Source organism: Trichechus manatus, unplaced genomic scaffold (assembly GCF_000243295.1).
Source record: "Trichechus manatus latirostris isolate Lorelei unplaced genomic scaffold, TriManLat1.0 scaffold00020, whole genome shotgun sequence".
NCBI classification, from domain to species: domain Eukaryota; kingdom Metazoa; phylum Chordata; class Mammalia; order Sirenia; family Trichechidae; genus Trichechus; species Trichechus manatus.
Genome location: NW_004443956.1, coordinates 17,892,679 through 17,905,422, shown reverse-complemented (window position 1 = coordinate 17,905,422; position 12,744 = coordinate 17,892,679). Strand labels below are relative to the sequence as shown.

Sequence of the window (12,744 nt, the reverse complement as noted above, 5' to 3'; positions counted from 1 at the left end):
GGCTTCACTGGAAAATTCTACAAAACTTTCAGAGAAGAGTTAACACCACTACTACTAAAGGTACTTCAGAGCATAGAAAAGGATGGAATACTCCCAAACTCATTCTGTGAAGCCAGCATAATCCTGATACCAAAACCAGGTAAAGACACCACAAAAAAGAAAATTACAGACCAACAGACCTCATGAACATTGATGCAAAAATCCTTAACAAAATTCTAGCCAATAGAATTCAGCAACATATCAAAAAAATAATTCATCCTGATCAAGCGGGATTTATACCAGGTATGCAGGGATGGTTCAACGTTAGAAAAACAATCAGTGTAATCCATCACATAAATAAAACAAAAGACAAGAACCACATGATCTTATCAATTGATGCAGAAAAGGCATTTGACAAAGTCCAACACCGATTCATAACAGAAACTCTCTACAAAATAGGAATAGAAGGGAAATTCTTCAGTATAATTAAGGGCATTTATACAAAGCCAACAGCCAACATCATCCTAAATGAAGACACTTTGAAAGCATTCCCTTGAGAACAGGAACCAGACAAGGATGCCCTTTATCACCACTTTTATTCAACATTGTGCTGGAGGTCCTAGCCAGAGCAATTAGGCTAGAAAAAGAAATAAAGGGCATCCAAACTGGTAGGGAAGAAGTCAAAGTATCTCTGTTTGAAGACGATATGATCTTATACACAGAAAACCCCAAAGAATCCACAAGAAAACTACTGGAACTAATAGAAGATTGCAGCAAAGTTTCAGGACACAAGATAAACATACAAAAATCAGTTGGATTCCTTTATACCAACAAAGAGAACCTGGAAGAGGAATCACCAAGTCAATACCATTTACAATAGCCCCCAAGAAGATAAAATACTTAGGAATAAATCTAACCAGAGATGTAAAAGATTTATACAATGAAAACTACAAGACACTACTGCAAGAAACAAAAAGTGACCTGCGTAAGTGGAAAAACATACCTTGCTCTTGTCTAGGTAGGCTCAACATAGTGAAAATGTCAACTCTATCCAAAGTGATCTAGAGATAAATGCAATCCCAATCAAAATTCCACTGGCATTGTTTAATGAGATGGAGAAACAAATTACCAACTTCATATGGAAAGGGACGAGGCCCTGAATAAGTAAAGCATTACTCAAGAAGAAGAACAATGTGGGAGGCCTCACACTACCTGATTTCAGAACCTACTATACTGCCACAGTAGTCAAAACAGCCTGGTACTGGTACAACAACAGATACATAGACCAATGGAACAGAATTGAGAATCCAGACATAAATTCATCCACCTTTGAGCAGCTGATATTTGACAAAGGCCCAAAGTCTGTTAATTGGTGAAAAGACCATCTCTTTAACAAATGGTGCTCGCATAAGTGGATATCTTTCTGCAAAAAACTGAAACAAGACCCATACCATGCACAAAAACTAACTCAAAATGGATCAAAGACTTAAATATAAAATCAAAAACGATAAAGATCATGGAAGAAAAAATAGGGACAAAGCTAGGATCTCTAATACATGGCATAAACACAATATGAACCATAAGTAACAATGCACAAGCACCCGAAGAGAGACTAGATAAATGGGAGCTCCTAAAAACCAAACAATTATGCTCATCAGTAGTCTTCACCAAAAGAGTAAAAAGACAATCTACAGACTGGGAAAACATTTTTGGCTACGATGAATCTGATCAGCATCTAATCTCTAAAATCTATAACGTACTGCAAAACCTCATCAACAAAAAGACAAATAACCCAATTAAGAAATGGGCAAAGGATATAAACAGACAATTTGCCAAAGAAAATATTCAGGCGGGTAATAGACACATGAAGAAATGCTCATGATCATTAGCCATTAGAGAAATGCAGACCAAAACTATAATGAGATATCATCTCACCCCAACAAGGCTAGCAATAATCTAAAAAACACAAAATAATAAATGTCGGAGAGGTTTTGGAGAGTTTGGAACACTTATACACTGTTGGTGGGAATGTAAAATGGTACAACCACTTTGGAAATCGATCTGGCACTTCCTTAAAAAGCTAGAAATAGAGGTACCATACAATCCGGCTATCCCGCTCCTTGGAATATATCCAAGAGAAATAAGAGCCATCATACGAATAGATATATGCACACTCATGTTCACTGCAGCACTGTTCACAATCGCAAAAAGATGGAAACAACCTAGGTGCCCATCAATGGATGAATGGATAAACAAATTATGGTATATCCACACAACGGAATACTACACAATTATAAAGAACAATGATGAAGTCGTGAAACATAACATGGAGGAAGCTGGAAGTCATTATGCTGAGTGAATTTAGTCAGTCACAGAAGGACAAATACTGTATAAGACCACTATTATAAGAACTCACGAAAAGGTTTACACACAGAAGAAAACATTCTTTGATGGTTACGAGGGTGGGGAGGGAGAGTGAGGGGTATTCACTAATAAGATAGTAGACAAGAATTATCTTAGGTGAAGGGAAGGACAACACACACTACAAGGGAAATCAGCACAACTGGACTAAACCAAAGTGAAGAAGTGTCCTGAATACAATCAAATACTTTGAGGGACAGAGTAGCAAGGGTAGGGGTCTGGGGACCATGCTTTCAGGGGACATCTAGGTCAACTGGCATAACAAAGCTTATTAAGAAAATGTTCTGCATCCTACTTTGTGAGTGGTATCTAGGGTCTTAAATGCTTGCAAGCAGCCATCTAAGATGCATCAATTTGTCCCAACCACCTGGGGTAAAGGATAATGAAGAACACCAAGTACACAAGGAAAGTATTAGCCCAAGAGACAGAAAAGGCCACATAAACCAGAGACTTCATCAGCCTGACACCAGAATAACTAGATGGTGCCCAGCTACCACCAATGACCACCCTGATAGGGAACGCAACAGAGTCCCTGATGGGGCAGGAGAATGGTTGGGTGCACAACTCAAATTCTACTAAAAAGACCAGACTTAATGGTCTGACTGAGACTGGAGGAACCCTGGAAAGCATGGCCCCTGGATTCTCTATCAGCCGAGAACTAAAACAATTTCTGAGGCCAACTCTTCAGACAGGGATTGGACTGGACTATGAGACATAAAATGATACTTGCGAAGAGTGTGTTTCTTAGCTCAAGTAGATACTCGAGACTAAATGGGCAGCTTTTGTCCAGAGGTGAGATGAGAAGGCAGAGAGGGTTGAATGGACACGGGGAATCAGGGGTGGAAAGAAGGAGTGTGCTATCACAGTATGGGGAGAGCAATTAGAGTTCCATAACAGTGTATGCATAAATTTTTGTATGGGAAAAGAAAATACATTTAAAAAAACACAAATATCGACCCAAAAAAAAAAAACATTAATAATAATAGGACACTTACCTTTGTCAATATGTTCCACCAACTACATACATGGTTACCTTACCACCGGGAGACCTGGCCTTATTAGAACAGGATTCACCACTAAGTTTCTGTAGCTGGCAAATTACTGTAGCTTTGAAAATAGGGTACTGTTTATGGACAGTCTTGTTACATGGATTGTCTTGGAAAGACAAATCTGTTCCTCCAATGGATGTTCTCCAACATCTACTGTGTGAAGACAGTTTGCCTCGTACTGGGGACACACAGTTGAATGACACATAATGCCTTCCCAGAGAAGCCCAGCCTTCTGGGAAGGATCATCTATCCCTCATGTAAGTAAGAAATAGCAGTACTTACTTGGTGTTACTTTCATAGAAAACAAGATCATAAAGAAGTAAAGAAAACTTTAAAAAAATGTACCTTTTTATTGGATGTTTAAATTAGTAGTTAAATAAATATGAGGCTGAAAAGACCATGTAAATGAACATAAATTATGTATATATACCAACATAATAGAGGAAAGGAATCAAACCTCATTCTTGGATCATCTGGTGGCACCATTTCCAGGTCATGGGTAGGTCCACTTAAACCAATAACATGTAAGGAAATGCTGGGGTTTTCACATCCAGCCTGGGGAGTAAAGGGGAACAGAAACATAAGTAAGCAAACCTCATCAGTGCTTTAGCTCTGCAAAGTCTTTCCCCAGCAAACTCAGAGCAGGAACTCCAGCAGCCTTGAAGCTCAATACCAAGAGGCAAAATGTATGTTGAGAAAATATAATTACTGCTTAGAGTTTCAAAAAGGACCAAGAGATAACTGGGCCAATCTCTTTTCTTCCCCAGGCTTCCCTCTTCCTTCCCATCCATTCAACTCCCCCATACACCAAGGTTCACAAGCACTACTCCACTTGCTTGATCACATGGGAAGGGGAAAAGAAAACTAGACTAGGAGTAGAAAGCAAAAACTGGACGCAATGCCAGGAAGAAGAGAGCTAGAGGGTGAACCGTTTGTGGAGAACATTAAAAATGGAGGTCATGGCTCAGTGGTGGGGAAAAATTAAATTCTTCTAAAAGAACTGGGGCTTCTTTCCTGCTCATCTCTCTGCTTCTACCCCAGCCTCCTTTTCCCTGGGGAACAAGTACCAGCCTGGAAGTGGGTAGGGAAAGAGACTGCATTTTCTCAGGAGGAGGACTAAGTCTAGCCTGACACCCTCACCTCCCATGCACACAAAGAATGGCACGAGAATAGCGTGTCTAATGGCAGGAGGAGATGCTCAGGTTTTAAAAGGAGGTCAGCTCCACAGCAGGGCAGATGGCAGTAGGGTTCACCAGCTCATGGCTCTGATCTGGGAGTGGGCAGGTCTAGGGCAAAGATGGTCAGAATTCTGTTGGCCAGAATGTGTTGACTTTCTTTTGAAACATGAACCTCTAAATGCTGGGCAATCTGGAGTGTTGTGATTCCTACTTTAGAGCACCTGTCCCCGAGTTCATTGTACTATCAAGGGCGTCCCACTTTTCTGGATGTCAGGTTCATCACTCCTGCATTGCGAGGCTTCCATAAAAGGGACCACCTCTGATATCATTCCGTCCCTGAGGGGTCAGATGAAGATGAGACATGCACTAGTGGTGTGTGTGTGTGTGTGTGTGTGTGTGTGTGTGTGTGTTTGGAGGCAGGCAGAATAATTCCACATCATTCCAGTACACTGTACTCTACTTCCAGCTAAAACCCTGGACTCTCCACATACTACAGCGTAAGTCCAATCAAGATTAGTGGGAGGAAGAATGAAAGAACTCTGTCAAAAGGCAAATCTGTGTTATGTGCTGACATCTAGATGCTCTCAGAATGTGAAACTGGCAGAGACAAGGCTGTGGTCTCCGGGAAATGATGCTCCTCCAGCCCCCTTGGGTGTGGGCAAGGAGTCTGTACTAACATGTGCTTCCTGTCTCTGACTTACACCTCTAGTGACCTCACTTATCTCATCACAAACTATAGACAGGCATATCAAGGGGGGATTTATGGTGTACAGGCATGTGATATTAGGTTTCAGAGACATCTGATGGGCCAGTGCTCACTGACAGAGGCTGGAGGATGTATTCAGATGCAGCCAGAATGGGAGCCCAGGTCTCTGTTACAAGGCAGGGGCCCAGTGACCATGGATAGTCTAGAGAAGTGAGGGGTGGCCAGGGCTGCTGTCCATGTGTGTCCATAGGAGACGCGTCTACACTCAAGGGACAGCAACCTCTCTTGTCTGCCGAGTGGGCTGCAGAGGGTTTAGCATCAGGCCCTCCCCGTACTCTGAGATTCTGTCATTTGGTAACAAAGTAAGGTTTGGATGTTTCTCCTCCTCCACCCACTGCCCTCCATCTTCCTTCCCTCCGCTCCTCCCAGCCCACCCTGCACCCTTGCTGTTCTACTGGCTCTTCGTGCCAATATCTTGGTCTGGGAAAAAATTACAGAACAAATGGGTCAGAGCATGACCAAAGACAAAACAGCCAAGCCCAGACCCAGGGGACCAGGGGCAGACAGCGGTCCCTCTGGCCTCACAGAAGCCAAATTCTAAAACTGGATTGGGGCAGGGTGAGTTTCTGTCACCATGGAATCACAAGTTCAGAAAATGTATTTATTTGGGTTCCAATTATGCTTAGACAAATGATTAACAGTAGTTCAATTATTTTTTTTAAACATAAACCTACTAACAAATTAAACTTAACAAAGATGAGAATTTAATGCAATGTAATGAGATATAATTAATCTTTCCTCTGTTTTCTGTGTTGCTCATAAACATGCCTGATTACGTCTGAGTCAGCTGGGAATGGGGGGAGCCCAATGAATAACGAAAAGAAGTTCTGCTGGATAAAGGAAGGGCAACTTCACACTCCTACCTTGGGATAGTGGTAGGGCTTCACAGTTGGGTAGACGGAGCCAGTGTAGGTCGCCAGCTCCATGAGGGGGACACGGGAGTCGTTGATGGTGGCGTACGCGAGCCTCGTGCCGTCGGGAGACCACCAGTGCGCGATGTGTGTCTTTAAGATCTCCTCTAAGGGAAAACAAACAAAGTGGAGAAATGTGAACAGGCAGAAAATGGAGTGGACACTGGTATTGCACAGGCATGGGCGTGAGCTGACCAGGAAACAAATGTTTCCCCACAGGGACATTTATCTTCTTCAACCTTCCAGAAGTCCTCACTGTGCCCTGTATCATGCCTTCAACTCATAGGGGCTCAAGAGATGTCTGAGGATGGTGAACAAATCCCAGGGCAGTAAAGGCCAATGATTCAAAACCCAACTGAACAAGTAGTAACTGGCTGGAAATAATTTTTTGCACAAATTTTAGCAGTATGAGCCCAACAAGTACTTTTTGAACTAAACTATCATTGTATTGTCGTGGATTACTACTTTCACATGATTTGAAAAGTGGAGCTGGAGGAGATTGACTTACACTGGAGCCTGGCACATAAAGGCAGAATCAAGTGAGGAAAAAAAAACTTGTGTCAGAGGTTTCCTCCCAGCATGCAGGAGGTGTTCAGGGACTCATGCATACACACAGCACCCTCACCCACAGCCGCACGCAAGGACAGCGTGCGCAAAGGCCCAGCACGAGCCTCACTGGAAGAGTGCAATTTCACTCTGTGTGGCAGAAAAACAAGAGACCCACCTGAAAAAAGGACTGAGGTGGAAACAGGATTCTCTTAGGCCTCAATCTGAAAAACCCACCATTCTGCATTTCTAGTCTACAAGTGTCTTGGCTAATTAGAGTTGCAACTACAAATGAGTTTTGTAGGATATTATATCTATTCCAGAAAGAGCAATTGTGCTCTGTTCAAGAGAAGGCACTTTCCAACTGTAACAAGTAGTCAGAGTACTGGGAATTAGAAGATCCATTCAGTGCGAAATAGCTCCGAGGTCAAGGAATTCTTTCTTGTACATGGCCTACATGTAGTGTAAGCTAATTCCCACTAGACTTGCTTATAAAATAATGATCAATATCATTACATAATGCTGGTCCTGTTCAGCTAGCAATTGTTATGTTCTACCATAAACCTGCTCCATGTATCTACAGAGATAGAAAAGCACCTAAGGAACCTGAAATCATGTTGAGAAATCAATATGAGTACAGACAATACAACAGAACAATAAACCAGTAGTAACCAGTTGCTATCAAGTTGATTCAGACGCATGGCGACCCCATGTGTGTCGGAGTAGAACTGTGCTATTCTGCTTTCAAGCCTTTTGGGTATATACCTAGGAGTGGAATTGCTGGGGCTCCATAGGGTTTTCAATGGCTAATTTTTCAGAAGTAGATCAACAGGTCTTTCTTCTGAGGTGCCTCTGGGTGGACTTGAACCTCCAACCTTTTGGTTAGCAGCCAAGCGTGTTACCCATTTACAGTACCTAGGGACTCCAGGAGAACAACCTATGTTGGAATAAGGCCAAGGGACCACTGCCAACAGGAGGAAAGGGCCACAGGAAGGGAAAGAATCAGGACAGGAAGCAATGGGAGCTGGAACTCCTCTGGATGGCAACGTGCTCCCGGGGTGTACATTAGGTTAGATGGCTGGGGGATTAAAGATTCGTCACAAAGGAGGGCTCTGAGGGTCATGTCCGCGGTGGTGCTTGAGCTATAGATGCATTTCACAGACAAGACTGAAGGACTGGAGTCGGGTGACAGAGATGAAGCCTGCACAAGCTGTCAATGGCTCCTTATGGTGGTGGGGGTGTGTGCCAGACCCAAGTGTGGGGGCCTGACCCCCACCCCGCCCCCCACCAGGCATCACTAGCTTTACTGACCTCCTTTTATTAGTGGGAGGAACCCATGGATGTGCTGTAATAGTAGTAGCAATAGCAGGAGTTACAAAATATATCAAGTGTTGTTCTCCTTTTAAAGAATTCTTACCTGTCCTTCAGTGTTCTTTCCTCAAGCATTACCAGTAGTCTGTCTAGACTTGCTTGTTGTATTTAGTTGCCATTAAGTGGATTCTGACTCATGGTGACTACATGTGCACAGAGTAGAACTGCTCTGTAGGGTTTTCAGGGCCATGACCTTTTGGAAGCAGATCACCGGGCCTGTCTCTGAGGCGCCTCTGGGTGGGTTTGAACTGCCATCCTTTCAGCTAGTAGTAGAATGCTTAACCTTTTGCACTACCCGGGGACTCCTCCTGGACGCCCTTAGAATATAGTGAGTGGTTTGTGGCTCTGATTCCATCACTGGACAACACAGGCTCACCGCCACAAAGTCAGAGATGTATCTGACTTTACATTACCCAGAAGCATCCCAGTCCGTCACCTGGAAGCTTGCTCAGTGAAAAATGAATGGCCGAGCCCCCTAGAGTCCTGGTTCTTGCCCCAGTTCAGCTGCCATCTCTTTCAGAAGTTCTGAATGAGTCTTTCTCCTCCCTGAGCCCCAGGCATTCCCAACTGTCAAATGAGGGACGGGGTTGCTGTTCTCTCATATCCCCTGCCCCCCTAACGTCCTGAGATATTGTGCGATCCTCTGAAACTACTTAGACACTTTCCAGAGCTGACGAAAACTCACAAGGTCTGCTGAGGTAAGCAAGGAGAAGAAAAAAAGGAGCGAAGGCCAAAATTTCAAGGGTTGGTAATTTTCCAGTGTCTTCTGCAGCCAGGAGAGTGACTTTTAGGTGCAAGTTTTGGAATGAGGTGATTCAGAAATAACTTTACACAGAACAGCCTGATTGGTCTGGTATGTGAGCATGGAGTGGTGAGTAATCGAGACTCTGGCAGGTGGTCTGCTGGAAAAAATAGGCACCACTTGCAATGCAATTTGCGGGTGATTCTGCTAAATCACCCCACTGTAGTCTGGGAGAGAAGGGAAGGGAAGGCAAGTGAGGTGAGAGCACCGTGAGTGAGCCCAATTCAAGGAGCAGAGCAGGGGAAGCAACGCAAACCCAGTGTCGGCAGTGATGAGGCCTGCAGTGGTTTCACAGGACATTAATCCAGAGCCAACTCAGGAAGATCCAAAGGAGAAAAATGGTCGGCTGCAACAAAGACTTTATAAATGAAGACGCGTTTGACCAAAAAGAAAGAAAGAAAAAAAATCTTGCAGAGACAATGTGTCTATTTGTTCTCTTTGAACTCAGGGAAATCTCCTGAAACCAGAGGGCTGACAAATCAGTGCCCTGGCGCAGAGTCACACCACCTTCATTCTCGGGGCAGGCTCCCCACTCCCGTCGGTATGCTCAACGAAAGGCCCCCAGGCACGTGTCCTTCCCTCACATGTCTCCTTCCTAGACTCACTCGCTCTAAAAGAAATGCTACTTGTAAAGGATTGAATTGTGTTCCCCCAAAAGATATGTTGAAGTCCTAACCCCTGTACCTGTGAATATGACCTTGTTTGGGGATATAGAGTTTTTCTTTGCTGATATTACCAGTTACATTACTGAGGTCATATTGGAGTAGGGTGGGTCCTGATCCTAATCCCTCCTGAGTGGTGTTTTATAAAAGAAGAGGACAGATATGTAGAGAAACACACAGAGCCACGTGAGGGAACTCCTGGGGCTGCCGGAGCTGACAGAGACAAGGAAGGATTTCCTCTGGAATGAACAGAGAGAGCGTGGCCCTGCTGATGCCCCAGATTTGGACTTCTGGCCTCCAGAACTGTGAGACAATAAGCTCCTATTCTCCAAGTGCCCATTCTGTGGTATTCTGTTATGGCAGCACTAGGAGACTAAGCCCCTACCGCTTTGGTCTGACCCACTGAGGGCTGGGTGGGTCACACATGTCACGCACAGAGAGACGTGAGAGTGAGAAAATATGGAAATACGGGGCGACGGCTGAGGCTAGGCCTGAAGCTGGCCTGAGAATAATGTATTTCTGTCCTTCTAGTCAGCAAATGCCAGAGTATTTCCACTGAGCTCAGTTCATTGTTTGGAGAATTTGGATGCAGATAAAAGATCACTCCAAATTATAAAATGTAATGGTTGCAAGGGAACTGAGAGGTCATGCACTTCAGGGAGGACAAATATCTGGCATGTGTGTTGGTAAACCTTAAGCAAACCCAAATCTGTTGTCATCGAATTGATTGTGACCCACAGCAACCCTACAGGACAGAGCAGAACTGCCCCATAGTTTCCAAGGCTGTAATCTTTACAGACGCAGACTGCCACGTCCTTCTCCTGCAGAGCTGCTGGTGGGTTTGAACTGTAAATCTTTTGGTTAGTAGCTGAGTGCTTAACCACTGAGCAGCCAGGGCTTCTTTGGCAAACCTTAGTTCCTGTCAATTCCATCCCTCAGCAAGATGATGGGCAATGAAAAGAATTCTGCCATGCCAAAAGTGTAGGTCATATAAAACTAGGGTAGCTTTAGTTTATTTTCCCTAAATGTCCTTTGACATGCTGTTCTTCAGTGATTTATCTTCTATATGTTAGCAGCTCATTAAAGAGACAATTACGTATAAAAAACTAAGGGGGAAAAAGGACTAGGCAGAGGAAATCTTGACATTTTAGCATTAATTACAAATGTCCCTATTCTGCAAACATTTTCTTCAGGATCCCCAGCTTAATGAGGAAGTTTGCTTAAATGCCATATTCAAAATGTCATTTGGAAATTGAGTTTTGCAGAGAAAAAAAACCTACTTCATTGACTAAATTAATTGCATGAAACTTTGCCTTGGAACAAAATGAGTAACTTGCCTTTCTAAGCAAGTACAATTAACTTGTGAAAACTGGAGGCCATATCTCTCCTTCACCTTCTCTGCCCTGTTGGGGGATCACTTCAGAATCCAAAAAGAAAGATACACTGGGACATACACTGGGCAAGGACTGCCTCTCTCAGAAAAGGTGGGAAAACTCGTCCAGGCTGCGTAAGCTCACAGTAGGATCTAGGCTGGTTTTCCCCGTTTCTCATCACCATATCTTAAAAGTCATTATCTCACCATATTTCAAAGACATATTTGAAATTCTAACTTATTTACACCAAACAGTGTTAAAGACATATCAAAAACCCCTTTGGGCTCAAGGTGATAAAGGCCATTCCAACCAAGATGAGAAGTTTTCACATTTCCTAGGTTTTTTTGCAGATGCGGAATAAGAGGGGGCCACAAATGTGATTCCATAATATTTGTCTTGAGTCACATACGGTGGTTCTCAGGGCAGCATGTCATGGTCCTGTGTTAGGTGTGTGTGTTTGATATAGGTGTCAGGGGCCCCTCCAGACAGGAGAATCACTATTTGCCGGGGGGCAGGGATAGGGTACAGGGCCTCTTTGTTGTAAAGCTCTACAGACAACTTTGATGTACATTCTGGTTAAGAATGACAAGTAGAGAAATTCTCAAATAGAGAAATGAACTATATCTGATAAATCAGCATTGTAGTTTTGAAACTGTCTGCATATGGCCTTATCAGCATATATAAAATATGCTTCTGAATTATTTTTTTGGAGTATACTTTCTGAATAGAGGAACAATAGGTTCCCTTTAAAGGTTTTTATGACTACACTGGTTGCAAAAAGAAATCCACAGACTCCCGCCTGAGTGAGGGGCTCAGAAGAGTCAGCAAAATTCTGTCCTAAACTCAATGGTACCTAATTTCTAAGCTAGACCTGACCAGGATGGATTATATACCCCCAGAACAGCCTTAGCCCTAACAACAGTTGAGGGCTGGAATTAATCCTCACCCCTACACACACACACACATACACACACACACACACACACACACCTGACTTTGAAGGCCCTTGGCACTACCATCTCCTGCCCCCAGTGGGCTGATCTAGTTGACATGCCTGGGCATCCAGTGTGGTTTTTCCATCCAATATGCCAGGTACTTGTGACTAGAACCTTTCCCTGAGCCCCAGTCAGATGGTCTGGGATCCTGACGCTCTCCCTCCTTCTGCTTGGGGCTGGGAGAATGGGTATACATGTGTTTGTGTTGCTCCCAGACCTGGGCTAGAAGCAATGCCTGCCCAGAGCCATGACGGTTCTGCCCTCTAAATTTTAACTCCTGCCAGTGTTGGAATTGTCATGTCTCTGTGCCATAAGTTAGATGTAAAAATACATATTTTACTGTCTAACAAATACCCATTTAGCACTTAATGCCAGACATCATTCCAAGTACTTTACACATAATAACTCATTTAATCCCAATGATCCTCATATTATTAGATACATTGTACCTCTTTAGATTTAACTACCTATAATCACAAGTCCAAGTCTGACCCATCCTTCTGGACACAGCATCCTTAAAATGCTGGGCTCTTTCTACATAGTCAACCTACAACCAGGATAGTTATTCAGCAGTAATAAAAATGATAGAGTTGTGTGGTGGTCATCATTGTAACTACCATTTACTAAGCACCACAGTGTGCCAGGTTGTTTCCATCTTTGGCAATAAGGTTTTTTTTTTTTTTTTTTTTTT

At 43.5% G+C, this 12,744-nt stretch overlaps 1 protein-coding gene across 2 annotated transcripts in view; it reads right to left on the bottom strand.

The window, feature by feature from the left end:
* Nucleotides 1–12,744, bottom strand: part of DPP6 (dipeptidyl peptidase like 6) — a 1,059,737-nt gene that overhangs the window by 161,045 nt on the left and 885,948 nt on the right. For both annotated transcript variants that reach the window (XM_004372755.2, XM_004372756.2), the window contains 2 exons: nt 6,257–6,411; nt 3,907–4,004 (listed from right to left, as the gene is read on the bottom strand). In XM_004372755.2, the coding sequence (XP_004372812.1) occupies nt 3,907–4,004; nt 6,257–6,411 (253 nt within the window). The remainder of the gene's footprint in view (nt 1–3,906; nt 4,005–6,256; nt 6,412–12,744) is intronic.